This window comes from Crocodylus siamensis, chromosome 13, assembly GCF_052110815.1.
Source record: "Crocodylus siamensis isolate JL-2025a chromosome 13, ASM5211081v1, whole genome shotgun sequence".
NCBI classification, from domain to species: Eukaryota; Metazoa; Chordata; order Crocodylia; family Crocodylidae; genus Crocodylus; species Crocodylus siamensis.
In genome coordinates, this window is record NC_143407.1 from 37,228,514 (window position 1) to 37,252,826 (window position 24,313).

General features: G+C 44.3%; 1 protein-coding gene across 2 annotated transcripts in view; it reads right to left on the minus strand.

Annotated features, from left to right (window-relative positions):
- The window catches only part of TAOK1 (TAO kinase 1), a 73,886-nt gene that overhangs the window by 15,989 nt on the left and 33,584 nt on the right, over positions 1-24,313 (minus strand). The window contains exons 2-13 of one of the 2 annotated variants that reach the window (XM_090025658.1): positions 22,978-23,040; positions 21,165-21,387; positions 17,299-17,370; positions 12,848-12,949; positions 10,903-10,948; positions 9,758-9,854; positions 8,869-8,982; positions 8,126-8,217; positions 5,480-5,573; positions 4,003-4,084; positions 1,883-2,050; positions 897-1,100 (exon numbers count right to left, since the gene is read on the minus strand). In XM_090025658.1, coding sequence (XP_089881784.1) covers positions 897-1,100; positions 1,883-2,050; positions 4,003-4,084; positions 5,480-5,573; positions 8,126-8,217; positions 8,869-8,982; positions 9,758-9,854; positions 10,903-10,948; positions 12,848-12,949; positions 17,299-17,370; positions 21,165-21,296 — 1,203 coding nt within the window. In that variant the 5' untranslated portion in view covers positions 21,297-21,387; positions 22,978-23,040. The remainder of the gene's footprint in view (positions 1-896; positions 1,101-1,882; positions 2,051-4,002; positions 4,085-5,479; positions 5,574-8,125; positions 8,218-8,868; positions 8,983-9,757; positions 9,855-10,902; positions 10,949-12,847; positions 12,950-17,298; positions 17,371-21,164; positions 21,388-22,977; positions 23,041-24,313) is intronic. The other variant, XM_090025657.1, reaches the window with a different exon arrangement.

The window sequence follows — 24,313 nt, forward strand, 5'->3', positions numbered from 1 at the left end:
TGAGGTTAATTTTACTTGTTACAGAGACACGCTGGAGAAAGCAAACTTTTCATTTGCAACCGCACATTCCAGATCCTCATTCTGAATCTGTGATTCATTGTGAGGCAACCGGTAATTAAGTAAGTTATACGCTAACTGAGGAAAGGCACGTCTCTTTGTTCCACATCTGATTAGAGGGGGAAAAAAATAAATCAGGGCCACTCCCACCATTAGCTCTGAAAATGTTATTGGTCTGAAAAGTGTATCACAACCCCTGTGTAGTAAGAGCAGCATGGTTCAGAGAGAGACTCTGTTGAGAGACTTGTGGGTCCAAGGTAAGCAGAGGAAGTGGTTTCACAGCATGCCACGCTCAGAATGCTGCATTTCTTTCCTTGTGTATCTTGGTTCATTAACTGAATATTCAGTCAAGTCGTGGGAAGCAGGGTGGGTCAGGCACAGTTCTCTATCACTGCTGTGGGTCTAGCAAGGCAGCAAAAAGGAAAAACACTTGCAGGTTTTGCCTTGTGAAACAGCCCTCTGTATGCTCAGGGCATTCGCTAAACAAACCAGTTCCCGAGAGGCAAGTCTCCAACCCTGGTGGCAAAGTAAACTGCTTTGGAAACAATTTAATTGGCACAAAAATTGCTACAAAGCCAATGCAATAAAAACATATAGGATTTGTTTTTAAAAAGTTTTGCACCAGCCTTGCAGAGAGGGCACAGGTCAGATGCATATTCATCCCCCGACCTGATGGTTTAAAATCGGCACTTCTACACAGAGAGATCAGAAGCATGGATTTGTTCCTCTTTTAAAACTGAAACAAAACCTTTGTCCGCTACACTGTTCATGCCCACCAACCTCCTGGTCAGTAGGCAACTCCCTCCCTTTCTACCTCCTGCTAGAAAGCTAGCACTCACCGGCTTCAAGTGGATGACAGAGCTATTTGACATCACGGTGTGGTCCCCTTCCATCATATCTAGCTCGCTCTTATCATCTGAGGCATCTGGAAGACTGTTAACACTACTGCTTTGGCTACTGGCACTGATAGACATACTGGGAATGGACTGATTGCTTCCAACACTATTCACTGTTCCTGTCCTGCCGACGCCATGGTCTTGTTCCTGGGAAGTGAGGAAGGGGAAAGGCCCGGTTACTGTTTTGACAATACAGCCATCTATCACAGTAGTGAAGTTATGGATCTTGACAAACAGCTTGTGAACACTGATCCAGCCGATGTCAGACTTTTTGGGAAGGGGCATGCTACAAAGCTAGACTCTGATGTGAGCCAGCCCCGCTCTGCCACCATTGCCTGTTGTGACAGCAGGATGGACAGCGCACTACTGGCCCTCTTACCCTGAACTCACTTCCCTCTGCGTGAGAGCAGTTGGGCTGACTCTTAACAGTTCAACAGGCCCCGTTCCTGAGCTGGTAGCTGCATCATGTGCTCCAAAAATTAAGCACCCATTTTTTCAGTAAAGTAAATTTGTGGCCGTTACAATTGGAAGGAAAACCTTCAAAATACAAATGAGACGTGAGGCTGGTTTACTGGCTGCCAGCAGCCTACAGTACGCCACAATCAGCCCTCGGTGAAGGTGCACTGGTACAAAACCCTCAACACCAGGATTTGCACAGGATGAGGCTGCCCACTCAAGCGGGAACACCACCTTGCAGTTTTCCTGGCCTGTTGTAGGGGTTTGCCCAGTCGAAACTGCATCAGATGAAATATGGGCTAATGTCAAGCGTGGACAGGGAGGGTCTTCAGGTGGCCTGAAGCACTTGCTCCGAGTGACATGAACAGCCTCCATTCATTTCAAGTTAACTCCAAAGCCTAATCTGGATCATCTGAAGGGTGGCATTGTTAACTATCCCAGTACCACAATGTGAGGTTCCCTTGAGCTCTTACCTCCTCCTCTTCCTGTGCTTCGACTGCAGGTCCATTGTGTGCCTCTTGGAAGAGGAGTTTCTTCATTTTACGATACTGTAGATTGTCCAGTTCTCTCACTGCATCCTTTGTTCTCTGAATCAAGTCTATTAACACTGTTTCAGGGCGCTCCCGAAGAACAAACATGTGCTGTAGAAGACACAAACAGGTGACTGACATTTCCTATCTCCCGTGCACGTACTCTGCAGGATGCTACCCTTATGAATTCTGGGCATGTGTCTGTTACTCTTCCTCCCTAAATAGGTACTATAATATTACCATAGGTTATGTTCTTATCTCATCAGACCTCATCAGTCCACGCTTTGATGGGTGACATCCACAGAAACCTAATGCGTTGCAGAAGTGGTATTTGTGAGTAGGACTTGGGCAGAGTAGGGAAAAGGGTTTAAAAACAAAAAAAACAAAAAACCGAACATGAGTTATTAAGTCCTGTCTCTGCTGGGTGCTAGTACCTATAAAAACACCTCAGATGGTCACAGTCAAACAAAGGGAAGCCACAAAATAGCTTGTACAGTTGTAAAGATGTTAAACCTTGCCTCTGCTGGGTGCTGACTGATGGTTAAAATCTTGTAAGCTATCTTTTTTAAACAGCCTTTCTCTGAGTCTACACAAGGCCTAACTCAGCATATGACTTTCTGATGCGACATAAAAGAGGTCTTGAGCACTTCCAGCTCCCTTACTTCTGGTCCTGGAACTGCTGCCCCACAATGTCCTTGCTGTAAGAAGCAATCCCTGCACCATAGGCACGTGTATTTGCTGGTAGCCTATCTGTGTGTCTGAAGGTGCTCTAGTGGCCTGTAGGACAGCATGCTACATAAGCATGAATCATCAGCAACACAGGCATCAGCTTTATTTTCTGCCTCTGGAAGGTAGCACTGAAATTTCCAATAATTGTCACGTTCCTCTCATAACCCCGTTAGCTGGTTTACAGCTGCTAGATAGGACAGGTATGTTCATAAAACCCATGAAACATTTCATTTTCACCCTGCTTCTTTTTACTTGCAGTGCACTGCCAAAAATAAACCCAAGCCACAGAATTCCACAAACCCTTCAGTGGAGAATTGTGCTTACTTCTGGAATGGAAAAATCCTTGCCCGCGTAAATAAGGAAAAACATCCTGATCATTTAGGGGTTAAAACATACAAAATCCATGCTGGCAGCACTTGTGTGGTGATAGTACAAGGTTTGGGAACATCGGTATTGAAAACCTTTTGTCACCACCACCATCACCGATGATTGCCTTAGCTTTTGCACGGAAAATGAAAAACGAACCAGGACCAAAATCAAGTGGCACTCTGCCCCACAAAGTCACATTTGTGTAAAGCAGCAACAATACCTACTCACAGAGCTTCCCGTAAATATATTCCCTTAGGCGTGTTTCAGCTCTTTGCAACCGTTTAAGCACACTCACTACATTCCAGCACCAGAGCAAATGCAGTATTGGCAGCATATGGGAGAGGGAGGAAGGAAGAACGGCTAGGCTATGTGGCAGGAGGAGCTTGGCAAATAAGTGACACGCAGCCAAGTCAAGGAAAGGAGCACGGGAGAGAAATTAGCTCTCCTCCCCCTTGTCTTGCCACGGATCACAGCAGAGTGGTATCTTTCCGTTCTATGTAGAGAGCACGGAGGTGTTGGGAGAGCATAAAAACCCTCTGGGGTAAATACAGCGCAGGATAAAGAGGAGAAGTAAAGAAAGGAACTTCAATAACTAATGCATGATGGCTCTGTCAGGATTAATCATAGCAGCCGAAGGGGAGATAGATGGAGCCGCAGAAACCAAGGCTCTCTGGGAGCGGATGGTCATCTTGCGCTGTTGCTAGTCACCGTGAAGATGTTGCTGGGCCGGGGAATCATCTGGCTAAGTGCATGGGAGGCTAAGAAGGAGCACCTAGGCTGGAAGTGCTGACAAGGAGAGCACAGCGCGCACTCTACTAGCCGCTGGGTACTGGGGTAGCAGACGGAGCATTGCTTAAGCTTAGAGGAGAGCAGCAGGTGAGCAAAGGACACGCTGAAGAGCATCAGACTCCACATAACCTCGCCTGTTCAACACCAAAGGGAAAAGAGAGAACAAGAAAACCAACCTTCAGGAGCTCCTCTGATGTAGGTCTGTCTTGAGGGATTTTTTGGAGGCAAGAATCCACAAAGTTTCGAAAATAATCAGACCTATTGCAAGAGGGAAACACATCATCTGAAAGAACTGTCCATTGTGGTCCACTGCCTTGTCAAGGAACCAAGATATTTGCATCTGTGAGCATGCAGAACCACCCGCAACCCAATCCTTCACATAACAGCCTCCAATGTACCTGCATCCAACCAGATCCCACCGCTTCCACCAGGACTATTTAATGTCAGCTGTCAAACTGGTTCAGATTAAGAATGCACCTACACGGAGCAATTCAGGAGTAGGGGAAGCTTTGTGCAGCATGCAACTCCCCATACAACCCTTGATGCCACACCAAAGTGTAAAATTCATACTATAAAAACACCAGTTTTGTGGAGTGATTTCACTCAGCTATGGACCTGGGTTGGGCTCCACCTGGGGTGCCGCTCACTCCCATCCTCCCTACTCTTCATTGACATCTCCTACTGAAAATGTATCAGACTAATCTTCCAAAATTTCCAGGGTTCTTCACAGCGTGGGGGAATTTTTCATACACACATATATCTTTCTGGAAGGGAAATTTCTACATTTTCCTTCCCCACCATTTGAAGGTGTGGATTTTTAGAGACTTTGCTATCAAGCTAATATTACAGGACTTATGTGGGTTTTATTTCTTTCTTCCCTCTCTACCAAAGAGTGTGTGTGTGTGGAGGGGGTATTTTTCTTCTTCCACTTAATTTTTTTAGCCAATTAATTCTAATTGGTAGGAAAGCACATAAGATAAGCTGAATTTTTTGTGCAAACATGGCACAAGTAAACCTAATCGGACCATCTCTGAAACTGAAACAGTTTTAAAAAAAGCATAGTGCACTGTACTGCAATCAGTGCATCCAGGCTGTGGCTTAGCATACATACAACATTATTACCAAGTTTTTAACTTTAATGTGGACTTAATCTCTCACTGCTGTTTCAAAAAGACATTCTTCAAGGCAAGGAGGCACAAAACGTGACTATTTAATAGGCTTGCAAAGTCTGTGTAACAAAGACACTTACCATGCTATCAGTGTCTTTGTTTTAAAAGCCCATAGTACAACAAACCAACACTGGGGTTTTGCAAATCTGGGCTTTTCAGTTTTTGGTCTTGTTTTGTTTTTTAAGAAACTGATTTGCTGCAGGCTTGTGCGTTTCCAACATTTACTGATGCACAACTTGAATGTATTACGGCATTTTGTGTTCGTACGACAGGTTTCTTTGGTTTCTGGAGCTGTGGTGTTGCAGACTCCAAAACACCAGCTTAGTCAACGGTCAATTTTGTGCACGTAAGATGTACAGTGCACCTATTGCAACAGCCAGCTCACAGCTTCCCAACAGAAATCCAGCCATTTCAAGAACTCGGCATGACAAAGCACTCCATTTACAGCAATGCCCTACAACATTCCTCTCTCAGTAGTACTCACCATTCATTAGACTGTAGTGTAGGGGATTCATTCTGCGCTATGTGATATAAGGCACTCATTGCGTTCATATTAAACAAAGGAGGCTTCCTTTCCGCTACACACAAAAAGAAAATAATTTTTATATAGGGAAACAGTCTCACAGCTTTTCCTTTCTTTATTCCTTTACCTCCCTTAAGGGGGGGAAAAAAAATGGGCATCATGGCAGAATTGCTACTGCCCAGACGTGGAGCCCAAAGCCAGCAAGAACCCTGCAGTCAGATGTGCTGGCACGTGCTTCTACAGCAGTGGTTTTCCCACTGCAGAGGATGAAAGCTCTCTAAGATCAAATGCTTCATCTCGTCAAACTTTCAGACTCTGTGGGCAGCCATCGTGGAGCTCTCGGAGTGTGCTGTGAAGGACCCAAATAGGAGTATAGCAACGGTGAAGTCCAGACTCAGCATACCCCTGCTAAATGAACTTGGCCATGGTTTTTATTACTCAAGCCGAAGAGTTCTCCCATTGCAGTAGCATGGCAGCGACAGGAAAGGCAGCTGATCATAAAAGCCACCACAGCCATGATGAACTGACTGGCTGCATATGCAAGGTGTCAGTAAGGGGCTGACTCTGCTATTCTGAGTAGGATTCTCTCTGAACTCCCCCCCTCGTCCAAGTGTGTTACTCTGGCTGGAAGTTTAAGGAGTAAGGAGGTGGTCCCACACAAGCAGCAGCACTGAAGGCTCACCAGACTGTTTAAAGGGTAAACCTACAAAACCAAAGCCCTCTAAAAACAGCCAGAAGGAATACAAAGGCCTTTATGCTCAAGGGAAGGACAATCTCTGCACAGCAGTCAGTTTTGACTGTCAGGTTTTTCTGGGCTACTGCTGCTGTGGTCCAAGCACCTTCTCATTCTTCTTTTCCCCTACCTTTTCTGCAGTAAGGTTTAAGACGGCTTTTAAAGGAAACCCTGTTACCCCTGCTCTAGGACAGGTTAAAAGCAGACCCAGGCTCCATGAATTTGCCTGAACTGTGAAGGCAGGGGCTGGCTAAGCCCTAGCATAGATGTAGGGAATCACCTCCCAGACCATGGTGTGCTCCTGGTCAGAACAGAGGTTACTTTATTCATTAAGAAGTGGTCTCTCCACTCCAGTTTATTCACTTTAAGTTACCAAAGTAAAATATCAAGAATCCAGGAATTGCTCAAATCTCTCTGTCAAATAAAGCTCAATGAGAGTTGGAGAGTACAATTAGACTTTTCATTCTTCTGCCTCTTTTCCTTGGTTATTTAAACCAACACAAATAAGATAACCATAGAGATTCTGCCAAAAGTGGGAACCAGCCCATAATGCTCAATTTGTTGGCTCCAAGTCTCACCCCCCACCAGGCCGAAAGCCACATACAAAAGGCTAATGCTTCATCCTGCAAACAAGCAGCATGCAACAAGGCACAACGGGGGTGTGGTCACCATGAGCTAACTGCATTCCTAGGGCACTAGATCCAGCCAAATCTCTTTAGTCCACTCCGAGCACGATTATGTCATGATAGCCACACCTCTTAAACTTGCTTTATATTGGCAACAACAACCCTGAGTCTGAAGAAAGCGGCTGTTTTATGGTGCTGGAAGAAAACGAAGCTGACAGTTTGGAATGCCAGACGGCATGTTTAGCTGAACGGTGCAGTTCACACGGATTAGCGCACTCCCGAGAAGGCTAACCGGCCGACCAGAATGCTCCGTCAATCAACGAAGTTGGAGAATGCAGCGATGAGACCCGACAAGGCTGTTAGTACGGCCCCTGATGCGTCGGGAAGCAGCAACATCACCACCCTGGAGGGTATTCATGTCTAAGTGCTTTTAAAGGTTGGCTTTTTACAGAAAATTCCAAACTGGGCTTTATTTTTGCAATGTGCTTCATTGAGGATATTTCTGTACCATGTAAGTGTTACATGGAAATGGCCACACACCCCTGACTCTTTCCAGCAGACATGCTACTGCAAGGAGCCTGTTCCAGCTGCAGTGCTGAGATTTCTTTCCTGGGGGCGGGAGTTAATAATTCCAGGCTGGATTATTCCAAATCTTCCTTAGGACACCTTCCAGCCAAGTCTAGTCATGAGTGATAACATCCCCAGTGTTAGCTACGAAGCTGCTTGTTCAGCTCAAGCTCCATTAACAGATAGATAGGATGCTGCAAGGAACCTTTACTCTTTGTGCCCAACTCAATGTCAACGTTTTGCTTTTCACTTTTAAATCCCATCTGTGGCCTTGATACTTCTAATGGTTTGTTTCCAAGGCTTCTCTGTACAGACCAGGCTTTTCAATTCAAGGTTGACTCCCGTTGCACAGAGAACCCCTTAACACTAGAACTGCTGCTGTTTTTCTTGTCCAGGTAAATCTCTTTCAATTCAATGAACGCCAGCATGGAAATTTAATCTCAACTACTGCGACAACTGCCAGACGCTGCAGCCTAAAGATTCTGTCCCGAAGAAACAGGGACAGGGAAGTGCATGCAGGTTTCTTGCCTGGCAAACACAGGTAAGTAAACTCTAGGTATGAGCAATTCCAACTTACAGAATGAAGCTTAAACATCCCCTCTAGCAGAAATTAAATGTCTTCTACATGTGCCACAAGCTGTACATAAAGGAGTCTGTCTAGTGCTAAGAAAAACGGCTTACCTAACTCAATACATGTTATTCCAAGAGACCAAACATCTACTTTGCCATCATACTGCCCTTCATCCATGGCTAAAATTACTTCTGGGGCCATCCTAAAACAGAAAAGAGATTCTCATAAACTTCTGTGCATTTGTAATAATGCTTTAATAAACATTTCACTGTCATGGACCATTTCAGAAACCAAGGTGAATGGCTACAATGGGAAGAAGTGCTGAATAGGACACATAGGCTTGGATCCTAACTGGGTATACGGCAGAATACAACATAGCTGGTTAAGCGCCACCGACAGCCTCTTGGGCACCACACAGGAGCCGCTCGTGCCCTGTGCCCAGCTCTTCCCATTTGTTACACTGAATTAGCCTTACTGCCTCCTGCCCCACCCACATTGCCAACAGTTTAGCTGGCTGCTAACCAACTCCAGCCACGTTAACTGCAGCACGCAGTTGTGTAAACACTGCGGTGGGAGGGAAGGAGATTAAAACCCTGCAAGATACCTGCAAAGATTTTTGTGCAATAAATCTGCCCTTTCATATGAAAAGAAAAGCATGTTAGGTACCTGAACAGCCAGATGCTCTGAGCCGCTGAATTTTCTTTCCTTTAAAAGATAAACAGACTAAAGCTTCGCTGACTCAGGTGGTATTTTTGGGGAGTATATTTTATCCTCACCACAGTTACCAAGTGGATCCAAATAAAGCCTGATCACATTACGTATAAAGCTGAAACTACGTAAAGACTTTCCTTACCAATATGGCGTCCCCACAAATGAATTGGCAGGAGAGGCTATGGAAGCAGATCCAAAATCGGCAAGCTTCACCTGGCCTGGCTCCGTCAGTAGGATGTTTCCTGCCTTGATATCTCTGGTCATGGAAAACAAATATTAATATTACACCCCTGAAAAAAGGAAAGTGTCTGTAGAACAGTTACAACGAAGTGGGTCTTCAGTCACAGATGAAAGTTACAGCCACACTGGCCCTCATATACAGGCTTTAATCATGAAGTTAACTGTATGCCCAATACTGGAATTTAGTTTGATACCTGAAAAGCTCTAAATGTCAGGGACTTCTAAACGAACCCTTGGAATAATTATTTACACACCACAAATACAATCCATCACAACCTCTGGAATTAGCTACACTTCCTTTCTAAACATCATTTGGAGTGCTTTATCCCTTACTTACCCCATATTCCCAAAGACATTTATTCATCTAAAACTAATTTTTAAATTTAGTACCGGTTTCCCTGCACGGGGAAAAAAAACCACGTAAACTTCAAGCCAAAGTTGCTGCAAGGTCTTCAGGCAATCTGCATGCTTAGATAGCTTTGGGTTTTTTCTGCTTTAAGGGTTGATCCACCACCACTGATTTTTAACATATCAAGCAGGCAAAAGCCTGTTGGCATCAAGGGACTGCTACAGAAATCATGGACAGCAGATGTAAGAGAAGTTACATAAGGGGATGCAAAGGTATCTCCCTAGCATGGTACTGTTTTTTATGAAATGCTGAACATATGGATACTGCAACCAAATCTCTATTTACAAACATGAAGTGCCATTTCCATCACCGAAGTGATCAGGATGCAGTCAGCAGGATAAATTACCTGCAAGGCTGTGACAGTACGGCCGTGAGCACTCACCTATGGATCATGTTGTGAGAATGCAAGTATGCTAGTCCTTGGAGAGCACCATGGGTAATTGCTGCTATTTCCACTTCTTGCAATGGCTTTTTATGAACTACAGGGAAAATCATATTTAAAATTCAGTACTATGGGAAACAGTGGTATTGACAACATGCAACAAACACAAACGAATATTCAAATGCAGACTTAGAAAACAGTAAGCTACAAGGCCCGAGAGCCATGTGAGAAGCCAAAACAATTTCTAAAATGTTTACAGTGCATTCCTCACTGGGCAATCAGGTGTAGTCCTCCAACTATAATCCTGTAGCTACCCATTCTGCCAAAAAGCCCTCTCTGCTGGCTTTGAATTAAATGCCTGAAAGCATTGGTAGGTAGATCCTCCCAAATAGTTACTGGAGATTGAACACTTTGTTTACCACTAATGAACCAATATCATAAATACTGCAAACTCCTGGGCATTCATTAACAGCTAAAAAAACAGTAGCAAAACAAGTGCGGAGGAAGCCACAGAACAGGGGTAGGCAATTATTTTGTACAGAGGACCGCTTACTGAGTTTTGGCAAGCCATCGAGGGCTGCATGACAGGCAGCCCACGGAAGATTAATATTAATTTTCTAAATTTCTTAGGGGCCCCGCAGGCCAGATAGAATGGCCTGGAGGGCTGCATCCGGCCCCCGGGCCGCATTCTGCCCACCCCTGCCGTAACTGCTTCTGGATGCAGGGTGAAGAACCTTCTGGCCCACAATACACTTCTGATGAAAGCACTTAAAACAGCTTGATGGGAAATGAGAGTAACTAATGAAAGTCCTAAGGGAGCAAGTTATCTGTACTGCCATGGCAGATGAGAAAACCTATGCTTGATAAAAGCAAGTGGATTAAGCCCTGGAGGTGCGTAAGAGAAGAATCCCAAATTCAATGAATATGAACAGTTGGCTGAAGTCTTATTCTAAGGTAGAACCAGAAGACTGGAACTGTGTGGACAAAAGCTAATGCAACAGGGTCAATGACTGCAGCCACAGACTTGTAAGCCAGTGCAGCTTTTCATTCCTCCCCAAAAGCATTGAACTGAAGAGTCCAGAACAACTTTGTGACCTGCAATCTGCTATTTATGACTTCCAAGCACAGAAATGTTTGAGACCTACCTTCTAGTAAGTCTGATGCTGATCCTAAACAATATTCCATAACAAGCTGCATGAGGGGAAAAAATGAAATAAACTATTAGATACCACTGGAAGACAAACAGTTGACAGCGCAGCTTTCATTTAGCATGCAAACATCTTCTACCAGGAGCTTGTCCTGCAATTCAGTCAAAACCACCACCGTCCTCATCATCTCACAAGCTTTTAAAATAAATATTTGAAGAAAATATATGCAGAAAAAAATGCTTGGATCCAAAACGCAGGTTTTGAAAAAACAAATGCTTGCATATTTTCTTTCTGTTTAAATTCCAAACATGCTTAGATATATTGTGCGTCTATAATAAGGAAAGGAAGGAAAAGGGGATTTATATATTGTTTATGATGGAAGAGGCAAGGTTACTATCCAGTGAGATAAACTATAAAGACAGCAGAGGACGAGTGTTAAGACTGAAGCCTGTTCCACACAAGAGACTTTTGCTGGTACAGCAATGTTAGCTATGGAAATGATTCCCTCCCCTCAAGATATTTTTATAGCACAAAATAAGCTGGTCTAGGTCAGTTATACTGGCATAAAAGTGTTTCTGCTGGAATAAATGTTTCCTATACTAACAAGATTTGCCAGTGACAATCCCTGCCTAGTGTAGACTAACCCTACCAGGAGAATATGAGTTTTCAGATCCATTCTTGCTATAATCTAGCATCGTTCCCAACCTACAGCCCTATTCTGCCCCCCTGCTCACACTGCATGCTACCTCTCTACCAGATCATCTCCCACTGAAGTTAGCAGAGCTGCTAATAAGATAACTGACCAATAACAAAGTCACATTCATAGCCAAATATATTTTCTATTATCATCTTATATTGTACTTAAATATTTACCAGGAATACTGAACAACATTTAGCTGATTTACCAAAGCATTTAAGGAATATTTAACCATTTATTTGTACAGTATTTATTGTTATAATTAAGTTGCTAAAAAAAATATCCTTTTAATGACACATAGCATTACTAATGTTGATTTAGGAATGCTGTCTGCAAGTTCATATAGTTTAATACATAAAATATGGTGATTAAACTATTATAAAATGGTACTATGCAATTTTATCTTTGAAAGCCAAGTGACATTAGATTCTTAGTGCAGCCTCTTTATTTATCTAAAAAAAATCCATATGCAATGAGAAATTTAAATCAACAAAGTTTTTTTGTTTCTTTTTAATTTTGCGTATACACATTCCCCTATGCTGTTTCTAACCCAAATTTTGTAACACTGTTACATTGTTTCTAACCCAAATGTTGTAACAGCAACATATAAAAGCTAAAAGGGAACTGGCCAGGCAGTTTTAGGTCATCCAACTGCTGTAAAAATGAAAAGGCAAAACAAATGAAGAACATTGGGTGGAAAAGCAAGTCAGACTGCTGAAAAGGGAAGAATTTAAAAGATGGACCGTGATGAAACATTGCTTGCGGATTCTTTAAAATATAATTGCATAATCTGACTATTCTACTACAAGGCAATTAACCACTTGCATATGAAATGCTCTCTGAAAAAAACTGTAAAAGACAAGTAACAGCTCAAACACACACATACAATTGTCATACTTGTTTCCGGCATAGAGAAAATTAGATAAATGCATTTTGCCTCTTCCAAAGGGAGAATGAAGAGGCCAAGTACTTGTTTTTTATCCAGCAGTGAAAGGAGCTGGGGACAATAACACCACACACTCCTGCACAAAGGAAGCAGAACATTTTCAGGATCTCTGGATCTCCCAGGCCAGCAGCGTCCATTCAGCCTTGCTGCGTACTGCTAAGGGTCCCAGGCTGGATGCATCCGCCTCTGTATGATGCAAATGCTCAGGTGCTCCCCAAAGCCAGCTGGAGATTTTTATTTTTATTTCACTCACCCTCGACCGAAACAAGAGAAGTGCAGAGAGGAGAGCAGATGCTTACCCATGCTGTATGCTCCCGCAAATAGCAGCCTTTGTATTCTATACTGTTAGGATGTTTTATTCTTTGTAGGAACTTGACTTCCTTAATAATATCCTGCCATTTCTGCAGAAAAGCAAAGGAATAGGAAGAAACTTTACAAAACTCTTTAAAAAAAAAAAGAAAAAAAAAAAAAGAAAGTGACCTAGCACAGACAAAACAGAGGAGGGACACGGCATCCTCCTCAGATTCTCAATCCCTGAATTCAAGCAAGGGTTTCATTCATACCAGGAGTCAGCATTTCTCCGTCTCTCAACAGGAGGTTGCAAACTTCAGTTACCTTGCAAATGGAAGCGTAAAGGCTTTAACATCCCATTTTACACATGGGACACACAGATCTGACAGATCCCACACTCCATATTCAGAGAAAAACAATCAGGCTCGCCCTTCTGGGGACCCAGTTTTCATAGTCGTATCACACAGAGATCCCAACAGGAGGAGGTCAGGCTGAGTACCATGCCTTTCTTACAATCCTAGACTATGAGGGCTGGAAGGGACCTCAGGAGATCACATCTAGTCCAACCCCCTGCTCCAAGGAGGACCAGCCCCAACTACGTCATCCCAGCCAAGACTTGGTCTACCTGGGTCCAAGGATGGAGACTCCACCACCTCTCTGGGAACCTGGGCCAGTGCTTCACCACCCTGCTAGTGAGAAAGTTTTTCCTAACATCCAACCTCGCCTTCCCTTGCTGCGACTTAAGCCCATTGCTCCTTGTTCTGTCATCTGCCCCCACTGAGAACAGTCCAGATCCATCCTGTTTGCAGCCCCCCTGCAGGGAGGTGAAATCCCCTCTCTGGCACTCTTACCTGATTCACGCCCAGCCTGGGAGGTTTAGGACGTGGCCCTGCTGCTATGTACATGACTTCTAAACCACCTGAACTTGCCTTTCACCAAATGTTTGACTATGTTCCTGATAGCATTTCTCTTGTATTCACTTCAATCTCTGAAAGCGCCTTACCTACTGATAAGTGACCTGCTTGCAGCGAGTTAAAGAGAAAACAAATCACAAACAGTTCATTTCTGCTACTTCTAGGACAATATATTTTTAAAGAGATGCTGCAAATGTAAAGAGTGACCCTTCTACGTAGACACTGTGAACTTACTATTTCTGAAGGTAACACCCCGCACATGGCTGTAACTTTAAGACTGGGGAAGGGGAGGCGGGGGAGAAATCAGTTTTCCACTTGGTGATTTAATAGCACTTTGTACATAGTTTCACGGTTTTCCCCAGAGTTAGTCACCCATCCCTTTTGTTTGTTCCGCATGCACATGGCCTCAGGGTGAGAAAAGCATTAAAAAAAAAAAAAAAAGGGAAAATGTGATTGTAAAAGTAACATTATTGGCAAGGACTCTCAAAGGCAAGCAGAGTACCTGAAACTATTGAACTGACTCCATTTTCAGATGAGCGTGTGCCACTTAGGCTGACACTGAACAAAGTCTCAAAAAACTGTAAGCAGCCCTTGCATCTAATTAGGAGCTGCAATCTTCAGAAGACAGTTGCTATACTGGTCAGCCTCTCAAGACCTGTGCCTTTTCTAAAAGCCGTGCAAAACAAGCACATCCATGCGGCCTACTTTACAAAGCCTCAGTCTACCAGGGTACAGCCACAGAAAATGTAAGTTTGAAGAGAGTTCTTTAAATGTGAACGGAGAGAGAATCTACAACATCAGACAAAAACATTTCTCAAGCCACAAAAAGCATCCTTTTATTGACATGGCAACTCTAGAACTGTTAACACCTTGTACCAGCAGTATCATTTCCCCATCACCTATGCACAGAGTTGTCCAGCTGGCAGCCTGCATTCATGCAAAGTCCAAATTGCAAAGGAAAACTCAAGAGGTCTAATCATAGGCACCTTCACATTGCACTTAGAGATCAAAGGTGACCTGGAAAGGGAGAAAAGAAGAAAAAAAGGGCCCATGTGTACTGCTTTGCTCTGACATGAGCATAGCTTGAATACTTGACCAAAAACAACTTTCTTCTCTGCTTGCTTTGTACGTCTGCAATTCAGATTCTGAAGGCCTTGTGGTGACAAGGGCATTCAGATACGAGAGCCAGGGGAACTATACAACGTGGATCTTACAGGACAGCAAAACCTGAACAACTGAGAGGAAGGCTCATTTTGAAGCGGGCTGATTAAAACGTTTCCTTAGCTTACATTAAACACTCAGTTATAATACTAATGTTAACACTCAGTCATAAGCTCAGGTCTCTTCATAGACAACTGGACCCCAAGAAATTCTTTAGGATAATAGGAAAGACCAGACTTGATATTATCAGGATCATAAGGTATAAAAACAGTAGGAAAAAAGAAAGCTGATCAGTGTTCAGCCTGTCCTCTCTGAACATTATAAAGGAATCAGCTCCCAGTTCTTAAAAAAACATTGTGCAGGAGACCTCACTGCTTGCCTCACTCGCTAGCTTTCAAGTATTGAAACTTTATGACTCAGAGAAGCTGTGGCTAATAGTTAAGTCCATTCTTTAGCTTCAAGGTTTTTCAGCATTTCCAAGGGATCCAACTATGCCATCAACTCAAGCCTACAGGTTTCTACTTGATTGCCTTCGGTAAGCTCAGTCCAAACCCTTCCAACTGTGTCCCCACAGACTGACCTTAGGTCTCCTTTACACGGATGCCACAATCTTCCTTCCTTTCAAACCTATCACCAGGTGCTCAGTTACTAGGTCAATACTTCTAGAGGTGCAAATCAGTCAAGGCAGGTTGCAATGACCTACCCAGGAAAGTTGGTGCAGCTATCCTAATATCAGCCTATACGTGGGGTTGTATTGCTATAATCACGTTGGTTTTAAGTTCAATCGGACATATATAGAAAAAACCTGAGACCAACTTATGAGCACAGAACCATGTTTCCAAAGGTGTCTCGCTTTATTTTTTAAATAAAAAATGCTCCCCGTCTAGATGATCACTGTGTCCCAACCAATGCCAAAACCCCACTATAAAGTGAGGCAGACATAAGTGACAATGAACTGCCCCAAAGAGATTTACATTACAGAGGCTAGATTACCACCCGAACAAATTTTCCTCTTCAAAAGACATATGGAAGCAGAAAGAAAAGCGTGTTAAATACCATCTGATTTTTTTCTTCAGAATAAAGGCCAACACCCATTGAAGACAATCAGAAGCTATTTGTGAGGCATGCATAGTTCATTCATGTGAACAAAATATTTATAGATCATAGTAATTAAAATGGTAGGACAAGAAGTGGGTACAAATTATACCTTCATCAGTATACAATTAGACAAGTTACTGCGGCAATGAGAGACATACAGAAAGTTTAGCTCTGGAACTAGGATTTGGGGCTGGGGAGGAGAGAGAGGTATCAGAAATCCCTCAGGAACCAAACACTTTCTCTAATTCTTCAAAGTATAGGTGGCCAAAACAGGTATAGTGATCATGGAAATCAAGAGTTAGGAACTGTTAGGTCAGCTCGCCCATCTGCCAGGGCAGGACAGCACTTAAAACCTTTCAGAGTGCAGCAAAGGGAGAATAATGCTTAAAAAATGCCTCAGACCGGTAGCTCCCGACCCTTCAGTCTTCACAGGTATTCTCTCATCCTTTCCTCTTCTCCCCCTTACCAGTTTGTCAGAGATGCATGGGCAAAAGCTACAGCCACTTACTGTGCCCGACCACGGCTTGGGACCCCACTGCCTCAGACAATGCATGTTCAATTTGAAGACATGCATTAGCACTTGGAAGCACTTTGAGTCCCAAACTAATGATCTCTGTTAATGTTTTGGAGGAAAAAATGTCTGGGGTGGACATTAAAATATTCAATGTTCACATCTCAGAGACCTGCTCTTCAAAGTCTGCTTCACGCCCCCTCTCAGAAAATGTTCCCATCATGATCTTGATTTATAATAGCTTCACCACCTCCACCAAGTTTCCCAAAACACAGCCATTCAGACAGTTTAGGAAAGGGAGGCTCATTCCCCTTCTATTCAATTTTACAAGCTGGCCTTGCTCCTGAGCCCGTGCCACTACTGGATTCATTGCTATCATCCTGGCAAACCTTTGTCCCTAGCACGGAGTACGTTTGTTTTTTTTTAAACGTAATTTGGAATGGAATGTTTCAGCCTAGAACGGAAGCTCGGCCATTAAGTCAAAATGCTATAGGCCTGGGTACCAACTATTTTCATTTTATCGTTTTCTTTATGTATTCAAGGTCCCAAAAGAGATGGCTCTTCCTATCTGAATGCAATGAATCGTGCTTAACATTGCCAGGAGCAGACTAGGCAGAAGTACGGTCAAAACACTGAAAGAAACATGTTCTTGTTTACACGGTACCACAATTCACCTGCACTGATTGGCACAGATTCTCTCTGGGTACTGCCCAGATGAGATCAAGTCATCAGACAGAATGAGTACTTGCAGCAGTCTGGGTTCAATTGCACATACCTCATTGGATTGCTTCCCACTATAGGACATTTTCTTGATGGCCACCACTTCGTTGGTGCGCACATCACGTGCCTGTAACACAAGAATGCCATGAGTGAGTTACTGTGCAACACAAACTCCCAGGAGAGAAAACAAAAAAGGGGCTTATCATTCATCTGGAAGTTGAGAGGTCAGATGAAATTTCTGCTGCAGCGTGGCAAATGGTGGATCTATTCAGAAACCTGTGTCTGCAGGCTGAAAAAGATCACACTCCTGGTTGTAGGATGCAGTATTCAAACTCATCTTTCTGTCACCAGTATCTGCCAACTCTTTGTAAGAGCTGAACACAGTTGCTTCTGTGATAAAGAGCATCCGCTGCTGCAGCAATTCCCACTTCAAGCAGCATGGGTCTTCTCAAAGCCAACCTCCTCCTTCTCCACCTCCCTTCCTGAAGAGATCTAAAGAAATCAAACTCCAGGCCCAGACCCCTGTTCCACTCCAAACATAAGCAAGCATGCTGTGATATTACAGGAACAACAATTACCAACAGCAACTATAAATGCTGGATCCTTTTGTCCCGGTGGTGTTTGGAAATTAGTCTTATAGCAATGTGGATGGTGTCTGGTTTACTTTTAGACTGATTCACCTTTGATGTAGTTACCATTTGTATTGCCTGGTTTTTCATGCCACAGAGATACCCTTCCTGTCTCCAGACGGTTTCAATATAAATGAAGGCGTGGTGACAACACAGACAGGGGCCTGCCTGATGTAGTAGAGCCACGCAGAAAGCCTATATGTCTGAGGTTAAGCTTTATTTTCATACTAGTTAAAGGTTACTAGGAGTGGACAGCCCACTCAGAGCAGGAAGGCAAGAGCAATGCCTCACTCAGCTGAAGCGATCGCTCAACAATGTTATAGTCGGCCCTCTGCAGAAGGTACCAAAGCAGGGACAAGGAGGGGTGGGGAGCCCCCAAAACATGGGAGGTTGTTTGAGACTGCAGACAAGAATCTGCATGCATCTTGGTCCTGGGAGAAGGCAAGGTACCAAAGGTCATACGAACCTGAGTAGCTAGAGCAGCAATACAAGACACATAGATGGGGGAGAGGAATGAGGGGCAAAAATTACTCAGAGCAGATGTTTTACAGACACCAACCTGGATAATGCTTTTTTAAATTTTTAACTCCATTTTGCTGCTGCCTGTAGCATGACTGGAGAACACCTACTAGTTTGCATTATCCACTTATTAATTCTGCTGATAGAACGTAAGAGAACTTCAGCATTTCCCTAGGGCAGTGTTTCACAACCTTTTTAGCCTCAAGGCATCCCACGAGAACTTTTCTGGCACCCCGGGGTGCCGACTGAGAATCTGCATGCAGAAAAGTTACAGAGAGCTCCCTTGCAGCTAAAAGGGCTGAGAAACACTGCTCTAGCTGGTGCTGGGGAGGGCAGCCATATGTGAAGGGGCAAGGGTGGTCCCTGTGGCTCAGGCTGCTCCCCTGGGCTTGCGTATGCCAGCAGCTGGAGCCTCCCGCTGGCCCTGGGAGCGTGGGAGAAGCTGCGGGGGGCAGCTGGCTGAAAAACCTGGCTCTGTCCACGCATTCATCCCCCTGCCTGCCTACAGCACAGCACGCGGCTCAGTGTGGAGGCGGGCAGCACAGGGTGGGGGAAGGCAGCCAGGGATGCCATGGACCTAAAAGATGCTGGTGTGGGCATGGCGAACCAGACAGGGGCACCCCTCAAGGGTTCTTGTGGCACCCTGTTCAAGAATCACTGCCCTAGGGACTGGACTAGTTTTGCAGGAAAAAAAAAAAAAAAAAGATATCTACCCTTTTAATTTCATTCATCCTACACATCTTCCTTACCTTAAAAATTCTTCTTTCCTTGTGGGCTCTCTCATGTTTTAGCGTAGAATTGTATGGAATGCAATTTGCCTCTCAAATAAATCTTCCTACATAAAATTACTTTCATGAAATTTCCAAAGAGCAAGAAACAGATCGTAACCACATGCTCAGCTTGTGTGCTGAAGCTGAAACATGCAAGATTGACACCAGACAGCAGCATGACGTTCCCATCAACAGGAAGCAGTCCTTCATTACAAAAAACTATGCCAGACCTAAAACACATCTGAACAGCCTCACACAAAGCTTACACTTTGTCCTTTTGTAGGCAGGTCTAATCTGCTACCTGCCAGAACCTGAAAAGCACAGTCAATGTGGGGCAGATGCACGAGTTAAGAACAAGCTGAAAACAAATTAATGTTTCAAGACACAGAGTGCAGGAAAGAGAAGGGATGAAGAGCCTGGAGGGATGGGTTCTCCACCATGGGAATTCATGGCCCCACCAGCCATGCTGTTTGCAAGTTGTCCTGGTAGAGGCCTTTGGTCCTCATGTGATTTCTGACTTGGATCAAATGCAAGTTTATAAGATGCCGATATGCTGAAGGTTTCTCTCCCTTTGCTGTTTTGGAGCAGGCCCCCACACTACCGCTTTCAGGTAACAACCAGGTGCCGGTCTGGGGAGCTGCCAGTTATCCCCTATATTCATGCAAGTCCTACTAATACGTAACAAGGTTCAAAAGCTTTGGGCACTATTTCAGGAGGAGGATGGAGAGGGGAAGTCAAAAGATAAACTGACTTCCAGTTTTACCCTAAGTGAACTTGATGACATGAAGTAAATGCCACAGGTAAGCACTGCTTAATTATAAAACATTTGCTCACCCAGATCTGTTCCCAGACAGTGGCAGCTCACATTTTTAAGCAAGGAACAAAATTAAGAAGCTTTTCCTAATTAGTTCATCTGTGCTGCATTAAATTTGTGCTGGAAGGTTCCCAACATGGTCTGCTGCAATTATTAACAATGAATAGGCAGCTCATAAAATACTGACACAAATAGCTCTCTGAAAGAAAACTGACAGGTTTGGCCACACCTCCTATAATTATAAATGAGAGGAGGTTTGCAAAAGAAAGTGGCTTTTTAATGAAGGTCTCAGGATAAGCTCTCAGGTTAACATACAGTAAGTTGCAAATGAGGTAGGTAGCAGTAAGAAACTAAAAAATGGCCCACCTCTCAGCTGAGCTACATAAGCAAAAAGCAGGCTGGGAAAAATCCCGATGCCCAGAAGCTCCGGTCAAGTTGAGATGTTACACAAGGAAGAACAACCTGCTGGGCAAGGGCAGCGAGGGAGCTCGGGGCAGACTGTGGGCACACATTTTGGGAGGCCAGACACAAAGAATGGTTGCAAAACAGCTTAGGGGAGGAAAAGAAATGCGCCGCCCTTAGAGACAAAGGAGGAGAAGGAAATGTATGCTGAGCAGAACTGCGCCGTCAGTCAGAAGAAAGGGTAGATGGACAAGATGGGGAGCCAGGCATGGAGGGTGGGAGAAGTAGAGGCCTAGCTAAACTTGGCCAGGCGAGATCGGAGAGGAGGGCACTGCTAAACAGACACCAGGCATGCCCTGCAAGTGCCATGACTGCTATGTGGTGCTCAGCTTTGAGAAATAATGGTAGTTTCCCTTTCCAGAAAGGTAAGCAGCAGTTTAACTTGCTAATTACAGCAGTGCAGCGTGCACAGTAAAACCACCTAACCAGCCATTATTCACTGCTGTAGCACCCTTGGATTTAGGATGGAAACGGCCTCTTCTCCAGTGTACGGTCCTGCAGGGACCTGATTTTCCCTCTTACATATGGTTAGCAGTTGGAGTGCACACAGGGATCCCAGCGACCGATGGAAGCCCCTTTGCACTAGCGCTGTACAAATGCTTTGACAACCACACCTGCCCCAAAAGGTCTAAAAAGCTCATTTATGTTCCTCTATGCAAACTAGAAGGGGCAATGGGTGGAATTCATTAATAGCCAGCTCATAGGCTCAAGCCAAGCAGGTACTTACAAAATAAACTGCTCCAAAGCTTCCATGACCAATCTCTCGGAGATCTGTGAAGAGCTTCTCAGGATCTTCTTTGAAGAACAGCTCTGCAATTTCTGGGTCCTTCAGGCTGCCCGCTCGGCTGGTTGATGGCATCCTGCCGGGCAGTTAGCCGACTATCTGGGTTTAAAGTGCTGCTTCAACCCCTGGCTCATCTGTATGAATGGGGCCTCTTCAGCATGGATTACTGTGGGGAAAACAGAACACCTCATCATTGACTACGACCCTCCAAAGCCCATGCAAAGCCACAGAGGAGCAGACTGCCACCTCAACCTGGACACCACACTACTGAGCAATGCAAATAGTAACCTAGGAGCTCTTCAACCAGGGGATCCCAACTGGTACCCATGTCAGATGTGTGCATTTCAATGGAAGGCAAAACCAAACCATGCAAGTCACGTACCCCAACCCACTCCATCATCTGCCTAGCTACTCGGGGCTGACTGAGCAAGGAGGGGAGATCATCGTTAAGTTGCATGTCCCTCAACAATCTCTTGCACTTCTTCATGCTATCGGGGGGGGCTACGGAGGAAACAGGAGTTTGTATCGATTCTAAATTTACTACCCTATCATTTCATTCAGTGTTTCCTTCTGTTATTACATCACAGGCTGAACACGAGGCACTGATCATTTTTTACTTGTGTTTAATCCTGCCATAGACACCTTTAAGCCTTCACTGGTCAAGGTCAAGTAGGCCCCCATCCTTTCCAGCATCCTCTTCCCCATAGATCAAGCCTCCCATCTTGGAAGGCGCAAGATGAGGAAGCAACCACATTTCAGATGGTGACTAAACCAACTGCCTTTTACATGCATGCATTATTTTCAAATCAGCACAAGCCTCTAGTTTGCTAGAACTGCTGTAGTACATTATGGAGCCATCTTCATTAAAGCATCTGCAACAGCCTCCCTCAGAGGAACCCCAAGGTCAGAAACCATTAGCAGGTGTGAAATATTTCAATTCTATTAAACTTGCATTACCTTCCCTTTGTCCAAAGCTCATCAGGCCCGTGTCTCCTCTAGAGGACAAAAGCTACTTTTCTGACAGGTGACAATCCTACTGTTGGCAGGAGTGCCCAAGCTATAAGGTGTCAGCTAGTCAAGGAAAATGAGGGGAGCCTAGGCATGACTGCAATCAGGTAGCACATGTTACACACTGTCTTATCCAGAGAACATGCCCACAGCAATGGGAATTTCTCAAGGAAACTGCCTCCACCAATCTTGCGTGACTGGCAAACAGCTAACACAGCTCACTTCCTTCTCCAGCCCTTCCTGCCCAGGCTGGGAATGACGTGCTCTTTCACCCCTACATTCCTTTTCTCAAATCTACAGAAAGGTTTGAATTTCGCAGCAAGACAAGGACCACAAATCAGAGCTAAACTGTCAAGTTTAAAAATCTCTTAAGCCTGCCCACTTCTTTCCCTGGTCTCTCCAACCCCCCTCCACCAGTTTGCTCCAAATCTCCTGACCTCACTGGTTTTCTCCTCCCTCTGTGGAGCAGTTTGTACAGAAAGGATAGGAACAATTGTGCTCCTTGGTGTGCCTGTGCACAGTGGCACTTCCCTCTACGCAGCTGCCACATGTGAATTGGACAAAGGCTGCTTGATCCCTGCTATAGCTTCAAGTAACTGCCAGCACCGTTAAAAGGAAAAGCTCTATTGTGCGCCAGCACGGCCAACACAAACCCAGTTGTGAACTCTGCACCACCATCCAACTTGCCTGCCTGAAGGGTGGTTGGGAGAGAGAAGAGTGAAGCAAACCAAGCACTTCCAAAACCTACCTCCAAATGGCTGGGGTTGCCAAAATGCGCACTCTCACCCAAACAATGTTCCAGTAACAGCACCTAACGAACAATGAAATACACTCAAATACTGCAATAATAGGAGTGGGGATAAGAAATTACAGAGAACTGTGAACAACGCACAAAGATTTTTTAACCATTCATGATGATGTGTGTATGCGGGCACCATTTAAAATAGTACGATTATCAGATTAATTTTCTTTAGCAAATAATAGGCAATAATAATAATAAAATGCAAATCTGCGAAGCCAAGCAAGTCAGATGGTGTCAAAAGATGCACAGGACTGTCGCATCTACATCTTATTTCTTATAAAAATGGAGGGTTCATAGCAATAAACACGACATCTGAACCAGCTGCAATTCAGTCAACACCTGAAATGCACTTAATTTATAAAGAGGGTAGAAGAGGAAAAAGAGGTTAGCAATATTATGGTTGATCCCAGCCCTGGAAAGAATGTAAAACCAAAAGACAACTGTATCACACTGACAACCCAGAGCTGAACAATAGACAAAAAGCATCAGTCAGAAAAGCAAGAGAAAGGAGGGGGAAGGGCGCCGATAACCACAGCACATTCAGTATTATTGAAGGAATGCTTCTTGGATCAACGGTAATGATGTCATGTTCCATCTTTTAAGAAGCATCAGATTCTTACAAAAAGGACATTGTTGTTCAAAAGCAACTGCTGCAATCCCACAATGCCCTTTTCCCTACATCTGTTAATCGGAGGGACTAGGCTTGGACAAACCTGCCAATATGGCCCAGAGTCACGTGTCCTCTTGAGTGTGTGTGTGCATGCACGGGAGAGTGAGTGAGAACCGCCCCCCCGCGGCTGAGATGGATTACGGGACATCCCCCATCCGAATTAGCCATTAGGCTCATTCTTGGCATGATCTTGGAGCATGCCTGCAAAATGCCATCAACAGATGAGGCTTTTTACCAGCACACGCTCCGACTGTGCTAAGTGACGAGTATGCGGAAGTGGTGCAAATCAAGCGCTCTGTCTTATTTCACTTTGTGAAAGGCAAGTCACAGTGGGAGCAGGAAAACTGACGCACTTTTTCTCTGCTATGATAGACCTTACAAAGAACATTTCCTCTTGTTCTCAGAGAGTTGCAGCAAATTCTTTTATCCCGATTCTGGACACACTTGCTACACTGAGACGTGTGCGAGCAAGCAAGTATTACCATTAAAAGCTCAATTAAGTGAAAGTTACACATGTATGCATAATTCTGTATCTAGCTTTGTACTCATTTAAGCTGAACAAGCATTGCAAAAACATACTACAGTGAATGCCATCCATTAGAAAGCTTTCCA